General features: G+C 33.0%; 1 protein-coding gene across 4 annotated transcripts in view; it reads left to right on the top strand.

Annotated features, from left to right (window-relative positions):
- The window catches only part of LOC122019708, a 50,089-nt gene that overhangs the window by 23,414 nt on the left and 2,160 nt on the right, over positions 1-24,515 (top strand). For 2 of the 4 annotated variants that reach the window (XM_042577178.1, XM_042577180.1), the window contains exons 9-17: positions 1,333-1,375; positions 7,670-7,732; positions 8,421-8,650; positions 9,311-9,431; positions 9,508-9,608; positions 9,696-9,809; positions 9,937-10,107; positions 10,189-10,335; positions 10,401-10,546. In XM_042577178.1, coding sequence (XP_042433112.1) covers positions 1,333-1,375; positions 7,670-7,732; positions 8,421-8,650; positions 9,311-9,431; positions 9,508-9,608; positions 9,696-9,809; positions 9,937-10,107; positions 10,189-10,335; positions 10,401-10,546 — 1,136 coding nt within the window. Of the gene's footprint in view, positions 1-1,332; positions 1,376-7,669; positions 7,733-8,420; positions 8,651-9,310; positions 9,432-9,507; positions 9,609-9,695; positions 9,810-9,936; positions 10,108-10,188; positions 10,336-10,400; positions 10,547-11,870; positions 11,975-13,714; positions 13,840-24,515 lie in introns of all 4 variants that reach the window. The other 2 variants (XR_006122000.1, XM_042577179.1) reach the window with 2 other exon arrangements.

Below are 24,515 nucleotides of genomic sequence, written 5' to 3' on the forward strand. Positions count from 1 at the left end.
AATATCAAGGTTCAAAATCTCGAGTCATATTGATGTTTCAACTTTACCTAAAACAATACTATTGCAATACCGTATTAGAGTTTCAATGTATGGTGCTGGTGGAGAATTGGATAAAGAAAATGGAAGGAGATGAGAAAGATGAATAAACTATTTCGACATTTTTAACCCTCATATGCAATGATATAATTTTAACATTATATATAACAAAAGCTAAAAAACAAACAAATGTAGCATGTCAAATGTTAGTATGACATGATACTAATCTAGATGTTTGACACAGCAACATGCCAGGTAGTTTAGAAGTTTGGTAACTTATCAGAATGATACGTTCGCTCAACATAGTATGTTACTTTAAATCATGTCTAATAAAAAATCAAATATATAAAAAATATTTTTTTTTAAAAAAAATAAAACAAAACTTAGAGTGAAGACTCATTTATTTAAGAACTATTCTATATTTTATAGTAATGCATACAATATATTAAAAAATCAAAGCCATCACCCCTAACTATACAATAGTAAAATCTAATTTCATCTACATTCTTAAAAATTCAGTTGATGTTTTTAGTTTTTCTTGAAATGCTAAAATTACATTAAATTTCATAAATAATTTATAGTTGAATCATCTAGATAAATATATCATTAGTGCAGATGCATCAAAACTTTAAATTTGTCACAATTTAGATTCTAGATGTAAGGTTTTTGACAGAGTGCAACTACTATAAAACTTCAAATGATTAACATTTTTTCATTATGTGCAACAATAGTAAAAGAGAGATTTCAAATTTATAGTGATAGCTATTGCTTAAGCTTCAATAGGCACTAAATATTTCACAAGATTGTGTCAATACATGAACTCAACAGCTAATGTCTAAAATATAAATTTAATAATGAATATCTATAACTATCAATATTAAAATGTTTTCTTTAATGAATACACACTTATATTGAAGAAGAAGAAAAAAATACTGAAATCATATTGACACGACATAATATGGTACCAAAATCTTATCGTGTTGGATTAGAGACTACAATTCCATTACAACTCAAAATTTTAAACCTTGATAAATATAATATTTCTTTTTTAATTTTGTATGATAAGATGAGACCCATATAGCCATCCGTAAATTGATATAATTAAATTGTTTTTGATAGGTTTGATTCTTAAGATTTTGCACTTATTATCTGATTGAATGTTCTAGTAAGTCTTTCTGTTAATTAATAATTTTTCTTGTTTGTCAAAGATGCTATGTTCAAACATACCATATGAATTGTCATTTATTTGCAGTACATATTATCAAGACTGATGCATTACTCTATTTATTATTGCAGATACTTGAGACTTCAAAATGTGCTTTGTGTTGCAGAAACATGTGTAAGTATAAATATAATTGAACTGAATTATACTACAGATGGAATATGCTACCATAGTGGACTAGTGGTCAATCCTAACCTTTTTGAGCCTAAACCCTATTTTTAGAATTATCAACTCTAGAAATCATTTTCCTAAATGTGCCAATTTCTATATCAGATATGCCTGTCTTTGTCGTACGATAAATAGCTTATTATAAGGTGTATTTTAGCAAATTAATTGCTCAATAATTACTTGAAAAAAGGGATAAGGCTGTATATCAATTATTACTTGAAACATAAGATGACTAAAGAAGTTTCATTAGGTATTTATCTATTTAAAAAGAAGTCCATTTTGGTTATAACCTGAGTTTTCTTGGAAAAGGGTAAAGAGAGATGCTAATAGACATCTGGTGTTTTGTTAAACTGCTTGTTCTATGATTGTTTATCTCTAAGCAAGGTGAAGTGCTTTTTATGAACAAAGCTTCTTGAGGTTGCTGCATAAAGATTTAAATCGACGAATGCCACTTTAAGTCATAAGTTATGCACTCTAACTCTTCTGGAGATAAGATAAGACGCATATTCCCTTCAGTAGGTTATTCTCTAGAAGGAACACATTGCGGGTTATAACGTTTAGGCAAGGACCACTATATCTCGATGAATACTGTGTGTAGTGTTATATAAGAGTTCTCACACCATAAATTGAATAAGAACAAATATTATATAAAAAATAATTGTCTAAGATCGAAATATGGAACATAGGAACGCTCACTGGTAAAACAATAAGATAGTAAATTTGATAATTAATTTTTTTTTTTATTTGTATAAGAGACAATGGATAAGAGAGAAGACAAAGATGAAAGAGAACTCGAGTTGTAAGTTATATAAGAAGAGTAAAATAAGTATTATTGTAGTTTGCTAAAGAAAGGAGTAGTAGTAGTTAGAAAGGGGATATGATTATAACTCTCAAGATAATAGTAATGAAAGAATCTATTAATGTAATTAACATATATATACACCTCAAGTTGGTTTAGATGCAAACATCAAATCTATTAGGACCAAAATAATTCATATATCTCCAAACATTAGGTCTAAGTCTGGATTTGTTTTTGGGTTCTATCCAAAAGACCTTATATCGATGGAAATATCTTCTATCTTTTAATCCCATGATTTTTTTCATATATTTCTAATGTGGGACTTTGATTTTATTCCCAACAATCCTCCCCTCAAACGAAGGATCATCATTATTCTCATGGTTCGAGCCTCCCCTTAAGCACGTGGCCACTCTTGACCTGCTTTGAGCCTCCCCTCAAGCATTCTTCTCTGGTCCTCAAAGACTTTCACCACCTAGGGTTCACTCTAGGATTTCTGGTAAGCATTCAGTCACCCTTGATCTGCGTAGACTTTTCACCACCTAGGGTTCACTCCTCTAAGATTTCCGTCAAGAATTCGGTCACCCTTGACCTACTAACTTTTTGCTTAAAGTTCACTCTTTTAGGAGCACCCACCTCCTTTGTTTAAAGCCACTATTCCACCCACATGACTCGATTTGGACCATGACTTTCATACACTTACTAGGGCCAAAAGAATTCATATACCTCTACAATAGTATGATATTGTCCACTTTGGGTCTAAATCCCTCATGGATTTATTTTTGAGCTTTACTTAAAAGGCTTCATACCAATATAGATATCTTCCATCTTTTAAACTCATGATCTTTTTCATGTATTTTCAATCTAGATCTTGGGACGACCTAGATAAGGTATTATAAAATATTCTACCAAATGGAGTGATTTTAATAAGAAAAGATCTAAATGAACATGTAGGAGTGAAAAATGAGGAATATTATATGGTGCATGAGTTATGAGTTTGGAATGAGAAATGAAAAAGAGAAAATTATATTGGATTTTGTGATAGTTTATGAACTTATACTAACTAATGTATTTTCCAAGAAAAGGGAATACACATTCAAAAGTGGAAATAATAAGTCATAAATTTACTTAGAAAGATTTGTAGAAATTGTGAGGTCATCTTTGAAAAAAAATTTAACTACCTAACATATGTTAGTAGTGTTGAATATGCGTCTCAAACATAGTATCAATAGAAGAAAAATATGCACGAATTCTAAAATTAAGTGATGAAAATCAAAGGGTGGGAAGCAAAGCATTTTTAAAGAGGGGTAGAAGCCTTATCCGACTAGGTGGGGTCGACTAGGGTAGAAGTACAAGTATTAAGTGAAATATATGATGATTTAAATATAGTATATGATAAGATAACATTAAGTTGAAAATGGTAGTTAAGAATCACTAAAAAAAAAAAATTTTGTTGTGACGAATTTTTTGATGAAAATTTTTTCTTTGCAAGTAGGCTGTTGCAAAATTTGCGAATAAAAAATAAAAATTCTTTGCAAAATTTGTCGCAAATTAGCGATGAAAATAATTTCCGTTGCAACATTTGTCTCAAAATTCGTCGTAAAATTCGTCACAAAATCAACAACGAACAAATTTTGTTGCAAACTTGTAATTTTTTTTGTTCAATGCAGCAAATTTGTAAATATTGTGGCAGAAGGCAAATACGCTTGCCCCAGTGCCCCCGCCAACCCGTTCCAGTTCCAACACGAAGGAGGTAAATCACGGGCGGCTATTAGCCTTTGAAATAGTGACTAGCACATAAGGGAGGTATTTGCCTCGGCTTTGCCGAGATTCGAACCTCAGACCTCATTGTGGCAACACCTCATGCACTAGCTACTAGACCCATCCGAGGGGACAGCAAATTTGTAAATATGATCCATCAAAGATTCAATCAAATAGAAGCCAATCAAAAATTAGCTCATCAAACTATAAACTAATTAGATTCAATCAATTCACAAATCAACAAGTGCCAATAAGATTTGAATCAAACAAATCAGTTTACAACTTAATGAGCGAAAAGTCATAAAGAGTTTTCAAACCCAGACTCTAATTGCTAACCTAACTATCAGTATATGAAGTTATATGAATCTAACACATCTATGTTTCTTGCATTTAGGAAACCCATGACATTTCCATCTCATCATCGACTATATAAATAAGCTATCTTGTTCTCAATCTCAATCTTCTTCTTCTTCTTCTTCTTCTTCTTCTTCTTCTTCTTCATCATCATCATCATCATCATCCTGCTCACCATCGTCATCCTCCCCATCCTCATTAGTTTCCTAGTATCAAGGAAAGAGTAATTAGTGACAGATAATCCATACAGAGACAAGAAATCAGTAAACAATCACCCCTAGTTTGTGCTCTGATTATTAATATTAACAACATACTATGACTCATAATTACCAAGGAAAATACTAGTACCTATAATTTTCTTCTTTATCTAACTTACAGGAGTTAACGAACAAGAGAGTAAGCAATGACAAAAGAATATGCATATTGAAGTATTTCAAAGGATTAGGCCATAAGCAATTTCTCACCCAATTAGAATCAACTGTGAATTTGTTAGGGAAAGGAGAACCACATCCAAATATCATTAGAATGTAAAACCACCATCTAAATTATCATAGCATGCCTCCATATCCTTGTTCTCAATAGGCATTCTTGAGTTTACAAAGAGTCTAATCGAGTATAGAAACTCAGGTAATGTAATGACCTTGTGTCATCATGGTTCTAAATTACTATAGCTGAAAACTTCATAATCCCCATGACATTAAAGCATTTTGACTTTCCCAATTTAAATAGCATGATTGATCAAGTTGTTCTCAGGACAATAACTATTTCCAAGTCCTGATCTAATTTAGAGAAGTTGTAGGGATAAGAGTATGGCCCCCATTTTGAATCAGTTCAAATTATCAAACTCTTTGAAGATGATGATTTTCCCAATGCTAATGTTGTTTGGACAACTACAGTGAATCAACGCGCGGCTATTTCCATTTGAATCAAACACAAAACAAATTAATATGGGGGAAATTAAATTAATCAAATAATGTTAGCAGCAAACTGTAAGGGATGGGCTTAAGAAAAGAACTCATAACTTGTACTTTTCAAAAGGAAAACAAACCACTATACTCACCAACCTTCAAGTTAGGATGGAAATCAAAGCTGTCTTGCAACATGTACCTAAAGCAGCAACATCATTCCGGATGGCCTCTGGCACAGGAGATTCAAATATCTTTTGCATCTTCTGCCTTGTCAAACCATTCATCCTGCAAAAATATTGCAAGAATCAGAGGTCAACTGAGCAACAAATTCCAAAACACACAACAAGAATAATGGATCAAATGAAGAGCTTCAGATTCACCTCCCAAATTGCTTAATGGAGACAGCAGCACCAAACGAGAGGAAGCCGCTCGACGTCCTCCTCTCCACCGTCATCTCGGGAGGCACGAGTAACTCCTCTTCAACAGCCACATCCTTAGGCTCCCCCACAAAGGCAGTGTCTGCGCTCAACCCGCGCTTCACGATAGTTGTTGTGACTTTGGTGAGCACCACCCGTGCTTTGAGTAGCCACTGTCGGAAGCCCTCTCGCACCACATCTATCAAGAAGGAAAGCGAGAGAGTGGATCAGTACCATACTTGGAGAAAGGCATCGAGTTTAGGGTTTGGAGGAGGGGGCCAACCACCTAGATCGAGGTTAGTGAGCTTCTACTAGTCGTCGCCACCAAGTCCACTGCCTCCATCCCCGCTGTTGCTACCGGCTGAGTCGACGACGACCATTAAAGGGTTGCCTTGGAGGAGAGGGCGCGACGGGAGATTAGGTCGGTCGCATGCGGGAGAAATTGGATTTTAGAGTTAGGGGTGGTTTCAGATAGCTAAATTTAGCGACGAATTATGAAATTATCCCTGAATTCAGTGACGGATTTCGTTGTAGAATTTTGCAACGTATTTCAATTTCGTCGCAATATTTTGCAAGGAATTGGTATAAACTTTGCTCGGTAAAATAACACCAAAATTTTCAAAATTTATCCTAAATTTTGTTACAAATTTTTAATTCGTTGCAAATTTAGATCGAAATTTATTTCATTGCAAAATTCATCACAAAATTGCTATGAATTTTAGTTTCGTTGCAAAATTTGCGACAAATTTCGGTTTTGTCGCAATATTTGCAATGAAATTCAGTTTTGTCACAAATTTTATAATAAATTTTAAATTTCATCGTGAATTTGCAACTAATTTTGCGACAAAATTTTTTTTGTTGCTAATTTGTGACGAAATTTATTTGTTGCTAATTTCATTACTAATTAGTGACGATTTCTAATTTTGTCGCTAATTTGTGACGAATTTTTTTCGTCCCTAAATCAATGTTTTTTTATAGTGATTGTACTCGTGTGTCAAAGAGAGTGCACTGCCAACGAAACAATCTTGTTCTTGGAAGGAGAAAGTAGGAGAAAGGGAACAAAAAGACGAACAATCAATAAGGTATTGTACACTTGAAAAAATATATAGTAGTAAAAAAAGCCAAGAAAGTAGTGAATGAACGAACAAAATTTTTGAACACTTATATTTAACAATTGAATACAAAAGAAAGGGAAAAAGACAATTCTAAAATAGGTAAAGTGAGAGAGGAAGATAAGAGATCGTAAGATGCATTAAAAATGAATGCAAGTGGATATTATTGAATGTTGAGGAAATAAAAGAGCGATGGATGATGTAATTTTCAAGGTTTAAAATTTTGACCAGTGCCGAGATTTCGGTCCCAGATCGGAACGATATGATTTCGGTATCGTATCGTGCCGTGCTGATAATGTTTCGGTTGTTGTTGTATTTGTTATTTTTTTTTTAACCAAATTTTACTAGAAAGAAAATTAAATATGATGCATTTGGTAAATCCCCCAATTATATAGAACAAATGCAAGTTTAAATTTGCAACATTTTAACATAGGGTGTTATGGTAATCTATATTAGGAAAATCTTTAGCAGCATTCCATTAGGACATTTATAAAAATATCTCAAAAGAGTTCAATTTCCACCTTAAAGTCAACATAAGTAAACTTCTGTTCACATTAATTTAAAATTGTGGCATTTTGTTATATAAAATGGCATTAATAATATACTTCATGATATATTATATTGGCGAATGCATTGGTGAGATTAATTAATGACAATTAGAAAATGCAACTATTGTTATCATTGCGATAGGTCTAATTTATCATTATTTGCATGACATTTATCTTTATTATATTGGATTCTCTAATGTCTCTTATTTTGTTTATTAGTGAAAATTTTTAAACATGTTTCAGCTCTTAGATGATCTGAAACTAAACTACAATTGTGGCATATTTCTGTATTTTGTATATTTTCAATGAAATAATAATCAACAAAAATGAATTACCTCTTAAATGCAGGAGCTACTCCGAGGTTGCAAGTTGCAAAGTTTGGTGCTTAGAAGAGTAATATCCAAAACTCAGGTAATTTAAATTTTGATTCTTGTCCAACATTTTCAGAAACTGCCTCTTGTAAAGCAGGTACGACTGCGTACAATAGACCCTTCACCCTGCATTAGTGGGTGCTTTGTACACCGAGCTGTCCTTTATTCTTGTCCAACATTTGAGATCTTGATTATAATAAGCATAGTGAAAATAATCACAATATATTGTATATTTATAGTTTTTTGACTTCTAATTTACCAATAGTTTGACGATCAGTATGGGCAATTGTGTTGCATTGTATGCCTTGTCATGCACTAAGACCAAAATATGCAGAAACTTCTCAGGGGCAGTTAAATGGTCAAAAAACATGCTCGTTATGTCTTAGAAAACACCTGCACGTGTTACATAATATGTATGTTTAACAAATCAATGGCTGAAATATTCTATATTTAAAGAAAATTTGAACTTGCTCCTCTTTAATGATTAAATAAGTTAATGAACAAATACTCAAGACAAACAGAATATTCTCTGTATGAATGCAACCACTATAATTAGTGTATCTAGTTTTGATATGATCAGCGTGTATATATATCTTAAATAACTACTATAATTAGTGTTTCTAGTTTTGACATGAGCAACATGGATATCTCTTAACTCTTAGCCTGCAATAAATATGTATTTATCTATTTTTTTTTCTTTATTATGCCATTGGTTCTATACTCTCTAGGTCGATGGACTTCTCATGCTTCTCAAACAGCACAGACATACACTGCGATCTCTTGAATTTATTTTTTGCCACATTCCTTCTGCCATATTTGAACAATTTTTTGGGTGTATGCACATAGATGGTTCTGAAACCCATGGGATCCATGATCTTTATATCAAATCATCTCGTGTATTTGACAACAAATCATCTTTGGTTCCTTCTGGCCTTTTGCCTTTTCTAGTATCTGGGAGGTACGCCTAATTCTTGTTTACATATTTGCAAGTATATTTAGATTTTCATCAAGTAGTTTCATGCTTGAGTATATTCATTGTATGGTCAGGAACATATCTATAGGTCTCATGCTGTCAGTTTATTGCATACAAAATTACTGTATTCAGTTTAGACATATACAGTTGTCAGAAAATATTTAAGATTAACTATATTCATTATAATTTGAATGACTTGATTAATACAAATAAACGATGGAGTATTGATCAATTTAATGATTGCTTTTCCTGAACAAACCACTTCAAAATTAATATGAAAAGTAATTTTCTTTGGGAAGATATTTATCAAAAAAGTTCCATTCATTTCTGAATTATTTCTATAGTTAAGAGATGTCACGCTTCTCATTTTGTTGATATTTTTATGTTTTCACTTGATCGAATGAAAAGTAGATTATGCATTGTTCTTGTGCAGTCTAATATTAGTATATACATGGCCATCTTATTGTCTGCCTAGATCTATCTAGTTCATATTATTGTAAATGAATAATTTGGAAATTAGTTGATTTACTGGGAGGGCATGTACATAATGTTTGAATAGTGTGCAGTTTCCATTTGCTAATTGTTCTTGTATCAATGGCTGATCCTAACACCAAATTTAAAGAAGCTTTCTCTTTCCCCTCTCAGGGACTTGCACTCACTATGTATCTGTGACAGTAAGTTACAGGCAATGCATGCAAAATTGATCTTTGATGTTCTCGTGGAGTCATCTTCTCCTTTAGTCACGCTTGAAATATCAGAAAATAATGTTGGTAGCCAATAAATTTCTACTTAACTTTTCTTAATCATATTATGCCTCAATTATAAATATAATTTCCCTTCAGCTTGCTGGTTGGCTATCTAGGGTTGTGAGGGAACCTTTGGATTCTTCATCATTTATTGAACCAAAAATGCCACTGAAGTCACTCAGGGAACTGACTTTAAGGTACTACATTGTTTATTTTTGTTAAGTGTAGCTCTATGGTTCTATGTTACTTTCCTTATGGCATTTTGGATTTTGTTAACACTCAAGGGGCAATAATTTGAAGAAGGAAGATGCGGAAGATCTCTGTTATATCTTGGTTCATATGCCTGTATTGCAATGTTTAGATATCAGTGACAATGCCATAATGGATGGAGGAATCAGGTGATTAAGTATTTTGATGCAGGGAAACACCCTTTGAACTTATGTACCTTTTTTCTTTTTATTTGTGTAAACAGTTTTTGTTATTGCCACTGGATTAAAGAGTTCATAATATTGTTTTTGCATGCAGGAGTCTGATTCCTTATTTTATTTGGGCTCTTTTGAAAGATTACCCTCTTACTGATATTAAGTTAAATAATTGCAATCTATCTTGCTCTGGAGTTGCTAATCTTTTAAGAAGCCTTCTGCCTATAAAAACACCACTAAATACGTTTTCTGTGGCAGAAAATGAACTTGGCAGGCAAGATAGGCATCAACACATTGTCTTCCTATTTCATATACTGTGTGAACCAGTTTTTCTAATACCAAGTTCATCTTTTAGTTTTATCGCAGCACCACTGGCAAAGTTCCTGGCTTCTCCTGGTGTTAGAAAGCTCAACATCGAAGATATAGGACTAGGAATATTAGGTTTTCAGCAACTTGAAGATCAAATACCCAGAGAGACGGCTCTTCAATACATCAACATAAGGTTTATCCCTCTATCTCTCACATGCATAAACACAAAATTTAAAATTTTTGTTCTTTGATTTGTAGCAAGAATCGTGGTGGGAACAAAGCTGCATGTTTCATCTCTAAAGCCCTCTTGTATGCACCAAATATTACTTGTATCAAAGCTGGAGGTAATATCATGCCTCCTGAATCTGTGGAAGTCATTTACAGGGCTCTGAAAGAATCAAGAGGTATGTATTTATGTCTATTTACACTTTCAAATCTGGGGTTTCTATAATATCCAAACTCATTTAATAACATTTTGATGTATTTTACTTTTAAACAATATTCATAGATGAATTCAATTGTAACAAACGTTTCACTTTGACAAATAGCTGAATTTCTGCCACGTCATTTTCATTGAAATTCTGGATATGGTCAACCACTGTCAAAGTTCACAATCTATACCATACTGGAGTTTTTTTTTTCTTTAAATGGAATGATATGGTATCAATTTGGTGACAAAGTTTTGACTTGTGCCAATGAAGAATTCAAAGTGTAAGTAGGAAGGAAATGAAGATGAAAAAGAAGAGAGGATAGCTATATACCCAAGTCAGATTCTATGTCCCATGTTACCGATAATATAAATAAAATAGGAAATATAGAGATATGGTTTACCTTAATTATAGGGATATGATTTACTTTGATAGTAGAGATTTGATTAAGTCAAGATATTCTTTATATATATAATTATATATATATATTTATGAGATTGATGAATAAAATTAATAATATATTTTCTTTCAAATTTCTTAATATGGTATTTAAGCAAACCATAACTGTCATAACAAACCCTAGCCCTCATTTGAAACCCTAACCTCCTATTCTCTTCTATTATTGATCGTCAGCCACAACTCTTCTCTTGCATTAGCTATTGCTGGCCTAGGAGGAACTGTCGATCAATCTGTCATTGCCCAAATTCTAGCCATTGGAATCTTTGTGTGTGAACCACATGTGCCGTTACGAGTTTTTTTGGTGCAGTCCCACTAGTCGGCATGTGAAAGCGTGCTTGTGATTGAAAATCTCTTCGGTTGTCACTATTTTGGTTGCTAGGCATCTTCACTTACTTGATCGAGTCAGTATTAAATGTGGGACTTTTTTTTTGTGTAACAGGTTTAGAATTTCTTTGGTATTCGAGATTTAGTTCTTGTTTTCTTTTGTTCTTACTACTCTTTGGTGATATGGCTGAAAAGAAGTTTGTCATGATTTGATGAATGTCAAATTCTCTCGGTACTTGTTTTGTTTGGAATATTGTCACAAAACTTGATCCAAAATCTTCAAAGTGCATTTTTCTTAGGTATTCTCAGGTTCAAAAAGGGCATAGATAATAGATGTTACTCTTTTAATCTTAACAAATATTCAATGTCCATTGATACCACTTTTCTTGAAACCACACTTTTTTTTCCTCTACCGATCATCCTAGTCAAGGGGAGGATGATGATTTGTTATTTTCTACCATCACATCCTCTATTTCTGATCCTACTTTGTTCTCTTGTTAATCCTTTGATACAACAGGTTTATTCTCAGTGTCATATTCCTCCTAATCCATGTCTTGCGTCAACTTCTTCGTTAGCGGACCTAGTTTCAAGTGATGATCTTAGCAATTGCTCTTCGTAAAGGTAAACGTCAATGTACCTATCCAATGTTTTTTTTTGTCTCATAACTACTTGTCATCATCTACTTGTTCCTTTATTACATACATCTCTCTATTTTATATTCTTTCCTAAAACATCCGCTAATGAATACCTAAGAGATTAATGTTCTAGATGATAATGGTACTTGACCTTTGTGAAATTACCAGTTGGAAAGAAGAATATTGAATGCAAATGGATGTTTACAATTAAAGTCAATCTTGATGGATCTATTACTCGGCTAAAAGTTCGCCTTGTTGCTAAGGCTATACCCTCACTTGCTAAACTTGGTTCCATCTGATTGTTTATTTCCATAGCGGTCACTCATAATTGGCGACCTTTAGAAGGAAGTCGCTTTATTACTCAAGGGGAGGATGGGAAAGGTCTTCGTAAATCTTTATATGGTTTGAAATAAAGTCTCCATATTGGTTTGGCAAATTTAGTCAGGTGATTGAGAAGTTTGGAATGAAAAAAATATAAGTTTGATCATTTTGTGTTTTATAGATCGTCTGAAGTGGGTATTATCTTGTTGGCTGTATATGTGAATGATATTGTCATTATTGGGAATGACATTGTAAGTATTTCATCTCTTAAGTCTTTGTTTTTTATAGTCAACTTCATACAAAGGATTTAGGAATTTAAAAATACTTCTTGGGCGTTAAGGTAACAAGAAGTAAGAAAGAAATTTTCTTATCTCAGAGGAAATAGGCACTTTACTTATTGTTGGAGATAGGAAAATTAGGAGCTAAACCATGTAGTACTCTAATGACTCCTAATTTGCAACTCACAAAAGATGGTGAATTATTTAAGAACGAGAGATATAGAAGATTAGTTAAAATGTTAAATTATCTTACATGATTCATCTATATATAACATATTCAGTCAATATTATGATTTCTTATATGACTTCTCCAACGATTAATCATTGGGCAGCTGTAACAATTATTCATTGAGTAGCTGTAGAATTAGTTTTGTTCTATTTGAAAGGAGAAAGACAAGGCTTGTATATCAATTATAGTCATACTAAGGTTGAGTGTTTTTAGATGCTAACTAGGCAGATTCAAGGATAATCAAAGATCCACGTATGATTATTGTCCTTGTTAGGAGAAATCTAGTTTCATAAAAGTAAAGATGAATGTTGTCTCATGTTTGAGTGCAGAATCAAAATATAGAGCTATGATAAATGTCGTGTATGAGATAATGTGGAGATATTAGCTTTTGACTTTTAGTACTAACCAAATTCTGATGTAACAACCTAGTGACTCTACTTATTGCTTCCAATATTGTATTTCATGAGCAAACTAAGTATATTGAAGCAATAAGTAGAGTCAAGTATACTAGAAGTATTGGAGTATATTCAATTTGGTTAAATCAATTACAATCCTAATTAAGTTAATTTTAATTTTAACCAAATTTAATCCTAATTAAATTTAATTTTAATTTTAATTTTTAATCAACTTAATTCTAATTCTAATTTTGATAAAATAACTAAATATAATATGATTAATTAGAATTAATTAAGAATAAGTTTGAATTGATTTAGTTTACTAAACATAAGGAAATTAATTAAATGATTTATGAATATAATTTTCTAATTTAAAATAAGAATTTTAAATTAATTTAGTTATTCAAATTAGTTAGTCAAATTAATTAAATTATATTTAATTTTTAGATTAAAATTTATAGTCTAACTTGATTTAAATAATAAGATTATTATGTAACTGGCAGATCATGGAACTTGCGATGTGCTCAACAACAATGGAGTCGATAATCGCTCAGCATGCAATCATGCAAGATGGTCTTTGACACTACAACATGTAAATCCTGACACCTCCGTAATATATACCAAAAAGGTAAAGAAATCCAACAAGGATCTAAGTATCATGAAACTAGGTACAGATGTCAGGTATGTCTAGTAACTAGTCCTGTACACAGTAAGGAAATGTATGTCATTACTTATATGATCTTAAGTACACATGGCAAGAACAAAAGAATATAAGTCTAAATGCATAACAGATAATAATAAACAAAGACATGCTATAGGTATCAAGTAGTGACATACCAATGGTAGCTAAACACAACCATTACTACTAACTATAAATTACTACGCATATCATAATGACAATATCAAAAGAGATAAGTCAAAGGTACCCGCTTTAATCAATAGTTCGTATCGGAACAAATTCCACGTCGAGATGCTCGTCTTGAATCGACGTCTTGCAAATAATATGATATACAGTTTAGCTAATCACGTATACGACAACTAGCTAAAATCAAAACCCAATCATAATTCGATTAGGAAACCATGTTTAATTCCACCTAATGATCCAAATCCAATAAGATGATAAGTCCATCCTTAATCCAACTCCTTCTAAATCCAAACAAAATTCATAATCTATTAAACAATCTATTGTATCATCTCTACTAAACATTAAAAATCAACCTTTTCATCGATTGATCCATATATGGAAATCCACCCAATTAAATCACAACATCAATTTAATTAACAATTCGTCATAACAAATCTAATACCAATCCCACAATCCTATTAATGATCATGTAAGCATCTACATCAACTAAATCACCAAAAATAACCATCAATCATATTCTAATCAACTGTAATCAATCATGAATCAATTACCAAATCAACAATCACCATACTGCCAATTTCAAGTCTGCATCCGCAAGATTAAACTTGTGGTTTGCTCCACTTGTGACATCCAACAATTATCCATATAGTACCCCAACAATCCATCGTCATTAATCAAAGATTAATTTAACATAAATCAACTTAACTAGAATTCTTAACCAATCAATCCACATACGCTCGGTGAAGAATCCAAGTGTTGCCGCGATGAACAGGAGATCTCCTCTTTGAGTCCGAAGAGGAGATGGTGTCCTCCACTGCTGTCCTCTCCAAAATCGAAGAAAACACATACCTCCGGTTGAGAGCTGAGCGGGCAATCTAGCGTCGAGCACTCTCCTATGATGGTATCCCACGACAGAGAGGGAAAAAGAGGTGCTGGCGTCGCTCCGGTCTGCGAGTGAGAAAGAGAGTTAGCCCTAATCTTCCCCCTTTGCGTCGATCCTTCAGCGACAGCGCCACCCAGCGGCGAGGCAGCTTCAACGGTGATCCGGAGGCGACAGTGATATACACGAGAAGGAGAGGTGGAGGAAATTGAAGTCGGCGGTGAGTCGGACGACGCCGGCTCGATCGGGATCTCCACGGCGAGGAGGCGACGGGCAGAGGAGGGGAAATCAGGGAGGAGAGGAGAGTCGGCGTTGGGTGAGGATGAGGAAAGGGGAGAGGCATCGAGTGTTCGGCGCAAATGAGGGAGAGGAGATCGGCGTGAGTCAGGCGAAGGAGGATGAATCGGGAAGAAAAGAGGAGATTGAATACATATACATATATTAGATATATATAACTTAGGTGTTTTAATTAAATCCTAGGTTAAATTTCTCAATCAACTCTCATCTTTGGGTATTCCATACAGGCTTTTTTCCAAGCTTATAAATGCATCCCCTCCAAATACGCCATACGAGTTCTGAAAAATTCTTAGAAAATTCCTAAAAATTTTTAAAAATTCTGTTAAGGTTATTCGTCGATTAAACCTTATTATTTATTATTATTTTGTTGCCGTATTTTACACTCTATTTTATATTCTTTCCTAAAACATCTGCTAATGAATACCTAAGAGATTAATGCTTTAGATGATAATGGTACTTGACCTTAGTCAAATTACTAGTAGGAAAGAAGAATATTGAATGCAAATGGATGTTTACAATTAAAGTCAATCTTGATGGATCTATTACTCGGCTAAAAGTTCGCCTTGTTGCTAAGGCTATACCCTCACTTGCTAAACTTAGTTCCATCTGATTGTTTATTTCCATAGCGGTCACTCATAATTGGCGACCTTTAGAAGGAAGTCGCTTTATTACTCAAGGGGAGGATGGGAAAGGTCTTCGTAAATCTTTATATGGTTTGAAACAAAGTCTCCATATTGGTTTGGCAAATTTAGTCAGGTGATTGAGAAGTTTGGAATGAAAAATATATAAGTTTGATCATTTTGTGTTTTATAGATCGTCTGAAGTGGGTATTATCTTGTTGGCTGTATATGTGAATGATATTGTCATTATTGGGAATGACATTGTAAGTATTTCGTCTCTTAAGTCTTTGTTTTTTATAGTCAACTTCATACAAAGGATTTAGGAATTTAAAAATACTTCTTGGGCGTTAAGGTAACAAGAAGTAAGAAAGAAATTTTCTTATCTCAGAGGAAATAGGCACTTCACTTATTGTTGGAGATAGGAAAATTAGGAGCTAAACCATGTAGTACTCTAATGACTCCTAATTTGCATCTCACAAAAGATGGTGAATTATTTAAGAACGAGAGATATAGAAGATTAGTTAAAATGTTAAATTATCTTACATGATTCATCTATATATAACATATTCAGTCAATATTATGATTTCTTATATGACTTCTCCAACGATTAATCATTGGGCAGCTGTAACAATTATTCATTGAGTAGCTGTAAAATTAGTTTTGTTCTATTTGAAAGGAGAAAGACAAGGCTTGTATATCAATTATAGTCATACTAAGGTTGAGTGTTTTTAGATGCTAACTAGGCAGATTCAAGGATAATCAAAGATCCACGTATGATTATTGTCCTTGTTAGGAGAAATCTAGTTTCATAAAAGTAAAGATGAATGTTGTCTCATGTTTGAGTGCAGAATCAAAATATAGAGCTATGATAAATGTCGTGTATGAGATAATGTGGAGATATTAGCTTTTGACTTTTAGTACTAACCAAATTCTGATGTAACAACCTAGTGACTCTACTTATTGCTTCCAATATTGTATTTCATGAGCAAACTAAGTATATTGAAGCAATAAGTAGAGTCAAGTATACTAGAAGTATTGGAGTATATTCAATTTGGTTAAATCAATTACAATCCTAATTAAGTTAATTTTAATTTTAACTAAATTTAATCCTAATTAAATTTAATTTTAATTTTTAATCAACTTAATTCTAATTCTAATTTTGATAAAATAACTAAATATAATATGATTAATTAGAATTAATTAAGAATAAGTTTGAATTGATTTAGTTTACTAAACATAAGGAAATTAATTAAATGATTTATGAATATAATTTTCTAATTTAAAATAAGAATTTTAAATTAATTTAGTTATTCAAATTAGTTAGTCAAATTAATTAAATTATATTTAATTTTTAAATTAAAATTTATAGTCTAACTTGATTTAAATAATAAGATTATTTTAATCATAACTAAATTAATTTGAGAATGCTGCTCATCTTGTTACAATGCGAGTTTGGCTTGTGTAGAGGCGAGTTTCGCTCGCTAGGTGTGGTTTATAATAATTTCAAGGTAAAATACAACATAAAATATAACTAAAATGCATACCTCGGAAGTAAATATGATTGATAATATAACAACATATGTACTTGATGGTAAATAATTCCAAAAAGTGAGCACAAATTCCAAAGTGGATAAATAGAAGGGATGTGCATGAATTTAATATTGAAAATTTTATCCACTGTCACTTTCAATTAATCCATTATAAACGTTGCCTCCTTTTTCAGTAATACCAATATTTGTACTTACTCATAGTTAGTTGCTAATCTCATAGGAATTAAGGTTTTTATTCAACGCAAGGACACCTCTTAACCTTTATGTCCCTTATTAGTGAACATTCTATTTTTGATACACAATTTATATATCACAAATAAGTCCATCCTTAATTACCACCACGTAAGTTATTCCACTTATTTTTCACTATCTTTTATCATAAAGTAACCTACTTTAATAATCACAAATAAATCTTTTATGAAATGAATCAATAGGGTTAGATTATTTTAGAGTTAGAATAGTATCAAGTAACATGTGGGCTAAAGTTCGTATTGTAGCATCTTGACACAAATAAATATTGGCAAGCGACCTGCACTATCATGTCTTTGTGAACAATTAGGCCTTCTAATATAAGGCTAAAAATAAAATTTTTATTTTTAGCATTTATTTCACCATTGATAATAGCTTCTTGGATTCACTTTCTATTTAAATATGCCATTCTCACTTAATGATTATTTTGAGAGACTAACCCAAGATTAGGGATGACATGGATTTGGATATAATTTCATATCCTCTGTACCCATCCCTATTTATTATATTTATCCCCATACCTATCGGGTATTTAATTTTTATACCCATACCCATATCCGTCGGAGGATCGAGTATCCATGTCCTACTCATCATTCTATTACTACCTACGATTCTTTTTTTTTTTTTTAAAAATATTTCAATGTACTTATCTGCTCTTCCTTGTCTCACGCTCCTTCGATCGGGTGAGTATTTCTTGTGGAAAAGAAGATGGGATATGTGTTGGTGACCGAATAAAGAGGCAAACTAAGTTTTTTTTTTTCTGAGACGGAAATCGGGCTAAAGTTTTTTCCTAATACAAAATGAGGCTTATATATATATATATCGAGTATCGGGTAGGGTATGAGTAGGATTTTACCACATCCGCCTCTATACCCATACTCAAATACCTGATTATTATAATCACGTATAAAACTTCCCTCCATATTCTCCTCCATTCGAGTCGGATGTCGGATTCCCCTTCAAATTCGGGAGAAATTACCATCCTACCCAAGACATCTTTTAATAAATATATAAAAATTCATTAATTTAACCATATATTAATGTATAATCTTATACCATCAGAGTTAATATTTTCTTTTGAAAATAACTCCTCCCCTTCCCTCCCTAAGTAAATTCTCAGGTGATCCCTCACCCACATGCAAATAGAAAGAAAAGAATATTATTTATTGAACTTAATATTCTTGTTCTTCTAGAACTCACTTTACTCGCTTCACTAGTTTAGTGTCATTTCATTCCCCTTTTCAAAACAATTATAACATTGTAGATAAGGTATAAGTTTAATTCATGCACAACAAACATGAGTCGAAAAATAATTTACTCACCTTAATATATACGAAGGAAAGGTAAAAATTCTTTAAAATTGGCTTGCTTTGCTTCTCCTAGATAAGTATCTACAAAAGAAATATATATAAAAACAACCTATTTGATTCAATTATTATGCTATGACTCAGATTAAAATGAAGGCAACAACTAAAATAAAACAAACCTTAAACTCTTGTAAACTAACAACATACACTAACCTATTATAATTAAAATCTAAATAATGACATTAAAATCTTGTTGATGCAATTCACCCATCCATGTATGTTGCATAGTTTAGAGAGATTATTGATGTAATCTACTTGAACATGTGTATTGCATAATTTTGATGTTTGGACCATATTTAAATAAGTGATCATTGTGATATGATCTATCTAGTGTGTTAAGTGCACGGTTGCAGATTACTTGATAAGATGATGAAAGACCTAGTAGACAAAGGAATGTTGGATTCTAGGTAGGGAAATCTAAGAAGGGCCTTGGCATGGAGGAAGGTTGGATGCTAGCTAGGTGAACATGGTGAAGATGAAGTCCAAGAAGGATCATGGCAAGGAAGTCCTCATTGGATCAGGATGCCAATGTGGTAGAGGGGGTGAATGCCACAACTCACTTGCAATGTTAGTTTTTGTATAACTAAAAAATGCGTAATGAAAATAAAGAGCACAATAAACAAGCCAAATAAGAGGGACACCTTTGATTTACTACCTCCAGATTGCTACATCAAGACCTATTCACATGGAGTCCATTAATTTTCTCCTCTTTAGTAAACCGTTGGAGGTGGAGAAACCTCTTACGATCAACCAACAACATCAACAACAATGCCAGAAAATTAGAGAACAATAAAGGCTTTAAAAAAAATTGAGCATTGATCTGTATTTCAGAGCAAAACTTTTTTTTTTCTCGCAGCCCTTCAAGTCCTATTTATAACCTTTATCCCAAATCTTCTAGTTGAATGATCTTCAAATCTTATCTACATTGTGTCATTGATCTTTCCATCTTCGGCTCTACTTCAAACGGTCGTGTTGTAACAACAATAGATTGGTTAGTCGATTGATCATTATTCAATTGATTGTTTCCAGTTGACTTAAAATCTTTTTGTTTGGTTGTCAAAACATATTATGTTACCAACAGTGGACTGATCTAAATTTAATACTCCAAATAGATCTAAATTTGAGGTATTTAGATTATCAACCGATTGAATCTTACCCACTAGTTGATTCATCCAACCCTAATACCTCAAATAGATCAAACTTGAGTTATGGAATACCAGTCGATTGAATCTTATTCATCAATCGATAGATGTTCGGACTTTAACTGGTTCTTAGGTCAAGACTACCTAAGTCACCTGTCTATCCTTTGTCCCATGTCTATCCTTTGCCCCATGTGTACAGGTCATTCCACTTATCATATATCTTTAAGTCTTGAGGTCTTCTATTGCTAAGCTACGTCTTTCGGATGTTTTAAGCCCGTGACTCCCCCTTAGCCACTCTTCTTGCCTTTGTTACGTAGATCTCCTCCTCGATTTGCCCTACTCAGATACTCCTCATTCTACGGTTCCTCTGATGCACCATCCTTTTCCGATCTTAGAAAGCTTGGGCCATCGATTCCTCAAAACTTGTATACATGGTAGATCCTACATAACTTAGTACACATTAGATCAACACAAAATTATCTTAAATGTGTTGCCAATATTATTAAAACTATTAAGACCACAGATAAGAGTTCTTATAAGTAAGGAAGGTTAAATGCTAGGTAGAGGAACACCTAGAGTGGTGAGATTCTAGGTATGAAAGTTCAGTTGATATACAGGCCTTCTAGCATCAATTATATCTCTAACTTGAGAGCTTCAAGATCTTATAATTGTGGATAGGGGTAGATTTAGAGTTACGTGGACTTAACTTGTAGATGGGTTGAGTCATGGTGCCTTAGTCGACCGATACTAAGATAGCAGTGGACACTTGCAAAGGGAAAGTGTAAATTTGAATAAGTCTAGATTCATGTATGAGATCAATTGATTGTGTGGACTATTGGAGTCAACTGATTTATACTACGAATAACGTTAAGGTTGTCGTTTTGCATGTAGTCCACTGTTGTGCACCTATATTATGAAAATCACATTGTGTTTGAATTGTGGTTTTGCACAGGAAGAAACATAATGTTAAGCGGTCGACTCCCTAAGTTGATTGATGTTATCTTAAACCGAACATAATGTGTCAGTCGACTAATGGAGTTGATTAGTGAATTTCAAAAAATGAACAAAATGTTGGACAGTTGACTTGGAGAGTTCCAAATTGAACAAAATGATCGTAAATCGACTCTAGAAGATGACTCTTTAACAACATAGTCGATTGTAAGAGTACACAGTTGACTAAGGATAAAATTAGAAGGTGATCTGGTTAATTATGAAGATTTTGACATTCTAAAATAGTCACAGATACGATAACATCAAGGTGATCGGTCTCCACCGATTTTGAGAATTATAAAAGTGTGTGGCATGCGAATAGGTACTCTAATTTTCTAGTAAACTTTCTAGCTATTATTTGTGCTTTGCGATATTCTCTTTGTGACTCTCATTGGCAACAAGACTCGGTCTCTACTACCTCAAATTCATCCTCCCCATTAGGGGTAATCAGTGTTATTTAAATTAGGAAACTGAAGAAAGCCACCACATGGGAGGGTATTTCCACTGGCTTCGTCGGGAATCGACCCTTGCTCAATTCTGAAAATCTACCATGTGGTGACCGACTCGGTTATGCTCTAGGGGTTGGAAAATCAAAGTCTTAGAACTCCTAAAAAAATCATCCAATTATTGGATAATTAAAGAACATTCATAAATATAGTCAAACAAAGTTACACAAATAAGTACACAACAAAAAATATATTAACGCTAACAATTCAATTATACAGTAACAAAAGTTTCATATAAAAGCCTAACATATTATTACAAGAAAATAGAACTTATAGCATCAACTATGATTAACCATCTAGTTGAGAATTTTCAAGAAAATTCCAACATCATGATGTGTTGGATTCTTAAAACCCTCAAAGGATTATTCTTAGAGGTATTGTTATGAAATATAAAATTGTCCTTGGTATTTTTCTTTCTTTTTCACATTAATAAGGTCGACAAGATGTTTTGTCATACAATGCCGTATGCAACCAATGCCTTTTCGGTAAATTAGATCAACTGACTTGATTATCTTAATTTGTCACATTCATTTCAAGTAATGGATTAGTACCAGTAGGATGAACCTCATAATTTTCATCAATAGCTCATTATTTTCTTCAACCAAACATGAAATTAATTCAGAATATTTTGTAAAACTTGTCTCAATATTGTTGCTATCAGAGCATATTCCAGGCATAAAAGAAGAATGTTTTCTATAGAATATCATGATCAATTTTCTGCTAAATTTCAACATCAAGCACTATGACAAACAATTGGTGCCTATAATGTCAAGGCTGACAGACTTAAAGTTCGTGAGTTTGACACAAAAAGAGAAACCCTACCAGATATATTTAGATTAAAGCCATGTAATTAATTAGAAAGTATGGAACTATAATGCTTGCACCCATAATTTTTTTTCAACCTAAATTTTGTCAAAGTAATAGATTAGAGCCTTAATTGGTTACTCGTGTTGATAAATTGTTATAAAACAAGCAATAGTAAATAAATTGAGATAGAAAGATGAGAGCAATGAAAGAGATATTTTTTTTTCACTTTCATAATACCTTTCTTCTCAACATGCATCTATATATATATATATATATGGACATTAACAAAATGAAATCTCTCACATCATGATATAACAAAAGATAATAAAGATGAGAAATGAAATGCCTACACTTGGACATTCACAAAAGAACTTTCCTCGTTATTTTATAACAAGTTAAATCATGAAGAATCTAGGTAATATTTTGGGGAATAAATTAAGAAAATACCCTAATGCATGCTAGTATAAATTGGCGGAAGAATTCAGTTCAAGGGTAAAATTAGACACTCATTCTTTTGCAATGGATCTTAGAAGCATCATTATTGTGTCGTTATCTATAAGATGCTGCACCAAGTCACTAGTGCACTATGAAAAAGTCAATAGTGTTAAAGATTAAAATTTCTAATTTTGTAGTAGCTAAGAGGAGAAGGGGAGCCTTGGCGCAAGGTAAAGTTGTTGCTTTGTGACCTAAAGGTCACGGGTTTGAATCCTGAAAACAGCCTCTTGCAAAAAGCATAGATCCTTCTTTGGATCCCGCATGGCGGGAGCTTCGTGCATCGGGTTGCCCTTTTTGTAATAGCTAAGAGAAATTGATCATTGAAGTGTGATTTTGCCTTAAAAATATGGGTTTGGTGGATTACATTGGATAAGAGACAACTTTTAATTTGGTAGTTGACCTAATGATGAAATTGATTGGTTTGCGGGTTAAAAACGCTTTACAAGTTGATGGTGGACCACATCAAATTATATTTTTAATAAGAAATTTGTTTACTTAATTGTTTATGCATAGAATTGAGTGGCTACGCATAGTAGCAAATTAACATCACATTTTCATTTTTTGTATAATTAAGGGGGGCAATTAGCTTGCCCAAAAAGGTATCTTCAAAAGTGTAAGTAAAGATGTGGCAGGATTAACAACTTTGCTATCAACACTAACGTGCATCCCATGGTTGGACATATCATACTATGTCAGACAACATGATCAAAATTTATCAAAATTTGATACTATTTGGAACAAGTAATCTATCCAGTGTCACTGTGTTAATCATGTCAAGCAGTATCATGTCATGACAATATTCAACACCCCTTGTCATGCTACAATACATGTCAAGATGTATTGAAATACTGCTTATACTTTTTTTAGCTTTCATTCATACAACTGTGTCAAAATTATATCATTTTACTTGCGACATACTCTGAACTTTAGGTATACAATTGTGTTAATTTTTTTACTTTTTTTTCTTCCTTTTCTAATTCTATCACTAGCACCATACATCAGAATACTATTTTTTTATTTGATGAAGGGTAATAATATACATCATTAAAATGTACAAAACATACATGTGTCCTAAGATAGCTATGCTACCATATACACGTGTTTGTACTCATGAATTCCAACCTCACATCCTAGTGATCATCATCGAACATACTACCATATTGCAGCCCCTTGCCTGCCATGAATCGTGGCGCATCAAGGTGCTGAATCCGAAGCAACTATGCTTTTGCGTATCCGCTGCTACCCATAAATGTACCTTGTCTATCCTCTGCTGGTGCCACGGTGTCTCCCTCAGTGAATCCGCAGCCTCCTCCCATATATAGTAGCCAGACTCCGAGCTAATCCGCTGAAATGTATGTATAATCATCTCTTATGTGTGTTGTAGCCATTATTTGATCCCAAACCAGGGCTATGTGGTGCCTTGATAACAATAGTAGATGTGGTCCTGCCTATCCACCTCCACCTCCAAAGTATGGTATCCATTGATCACATTGAAAGTGATATATCAGGCCGGTGAGGCAAGTGCTGTCTGCTCCT

Source organism: Zingiber officinale, chromosome 9A, assembly GCF_018446385.1.
Source record: "Zingiber officinale cultivar Zhangliang chromosome 9A, Zo_v1.1, whole genome shotgun sequence".
In the NCBI taxonomy this organism is placed as follows: Eukaryota; Viridiplantae; Streptophyta; class Magnoliopsida; order Zingiberales; family Zingiberaceae; genus Zingiber; species Zingiber officinale.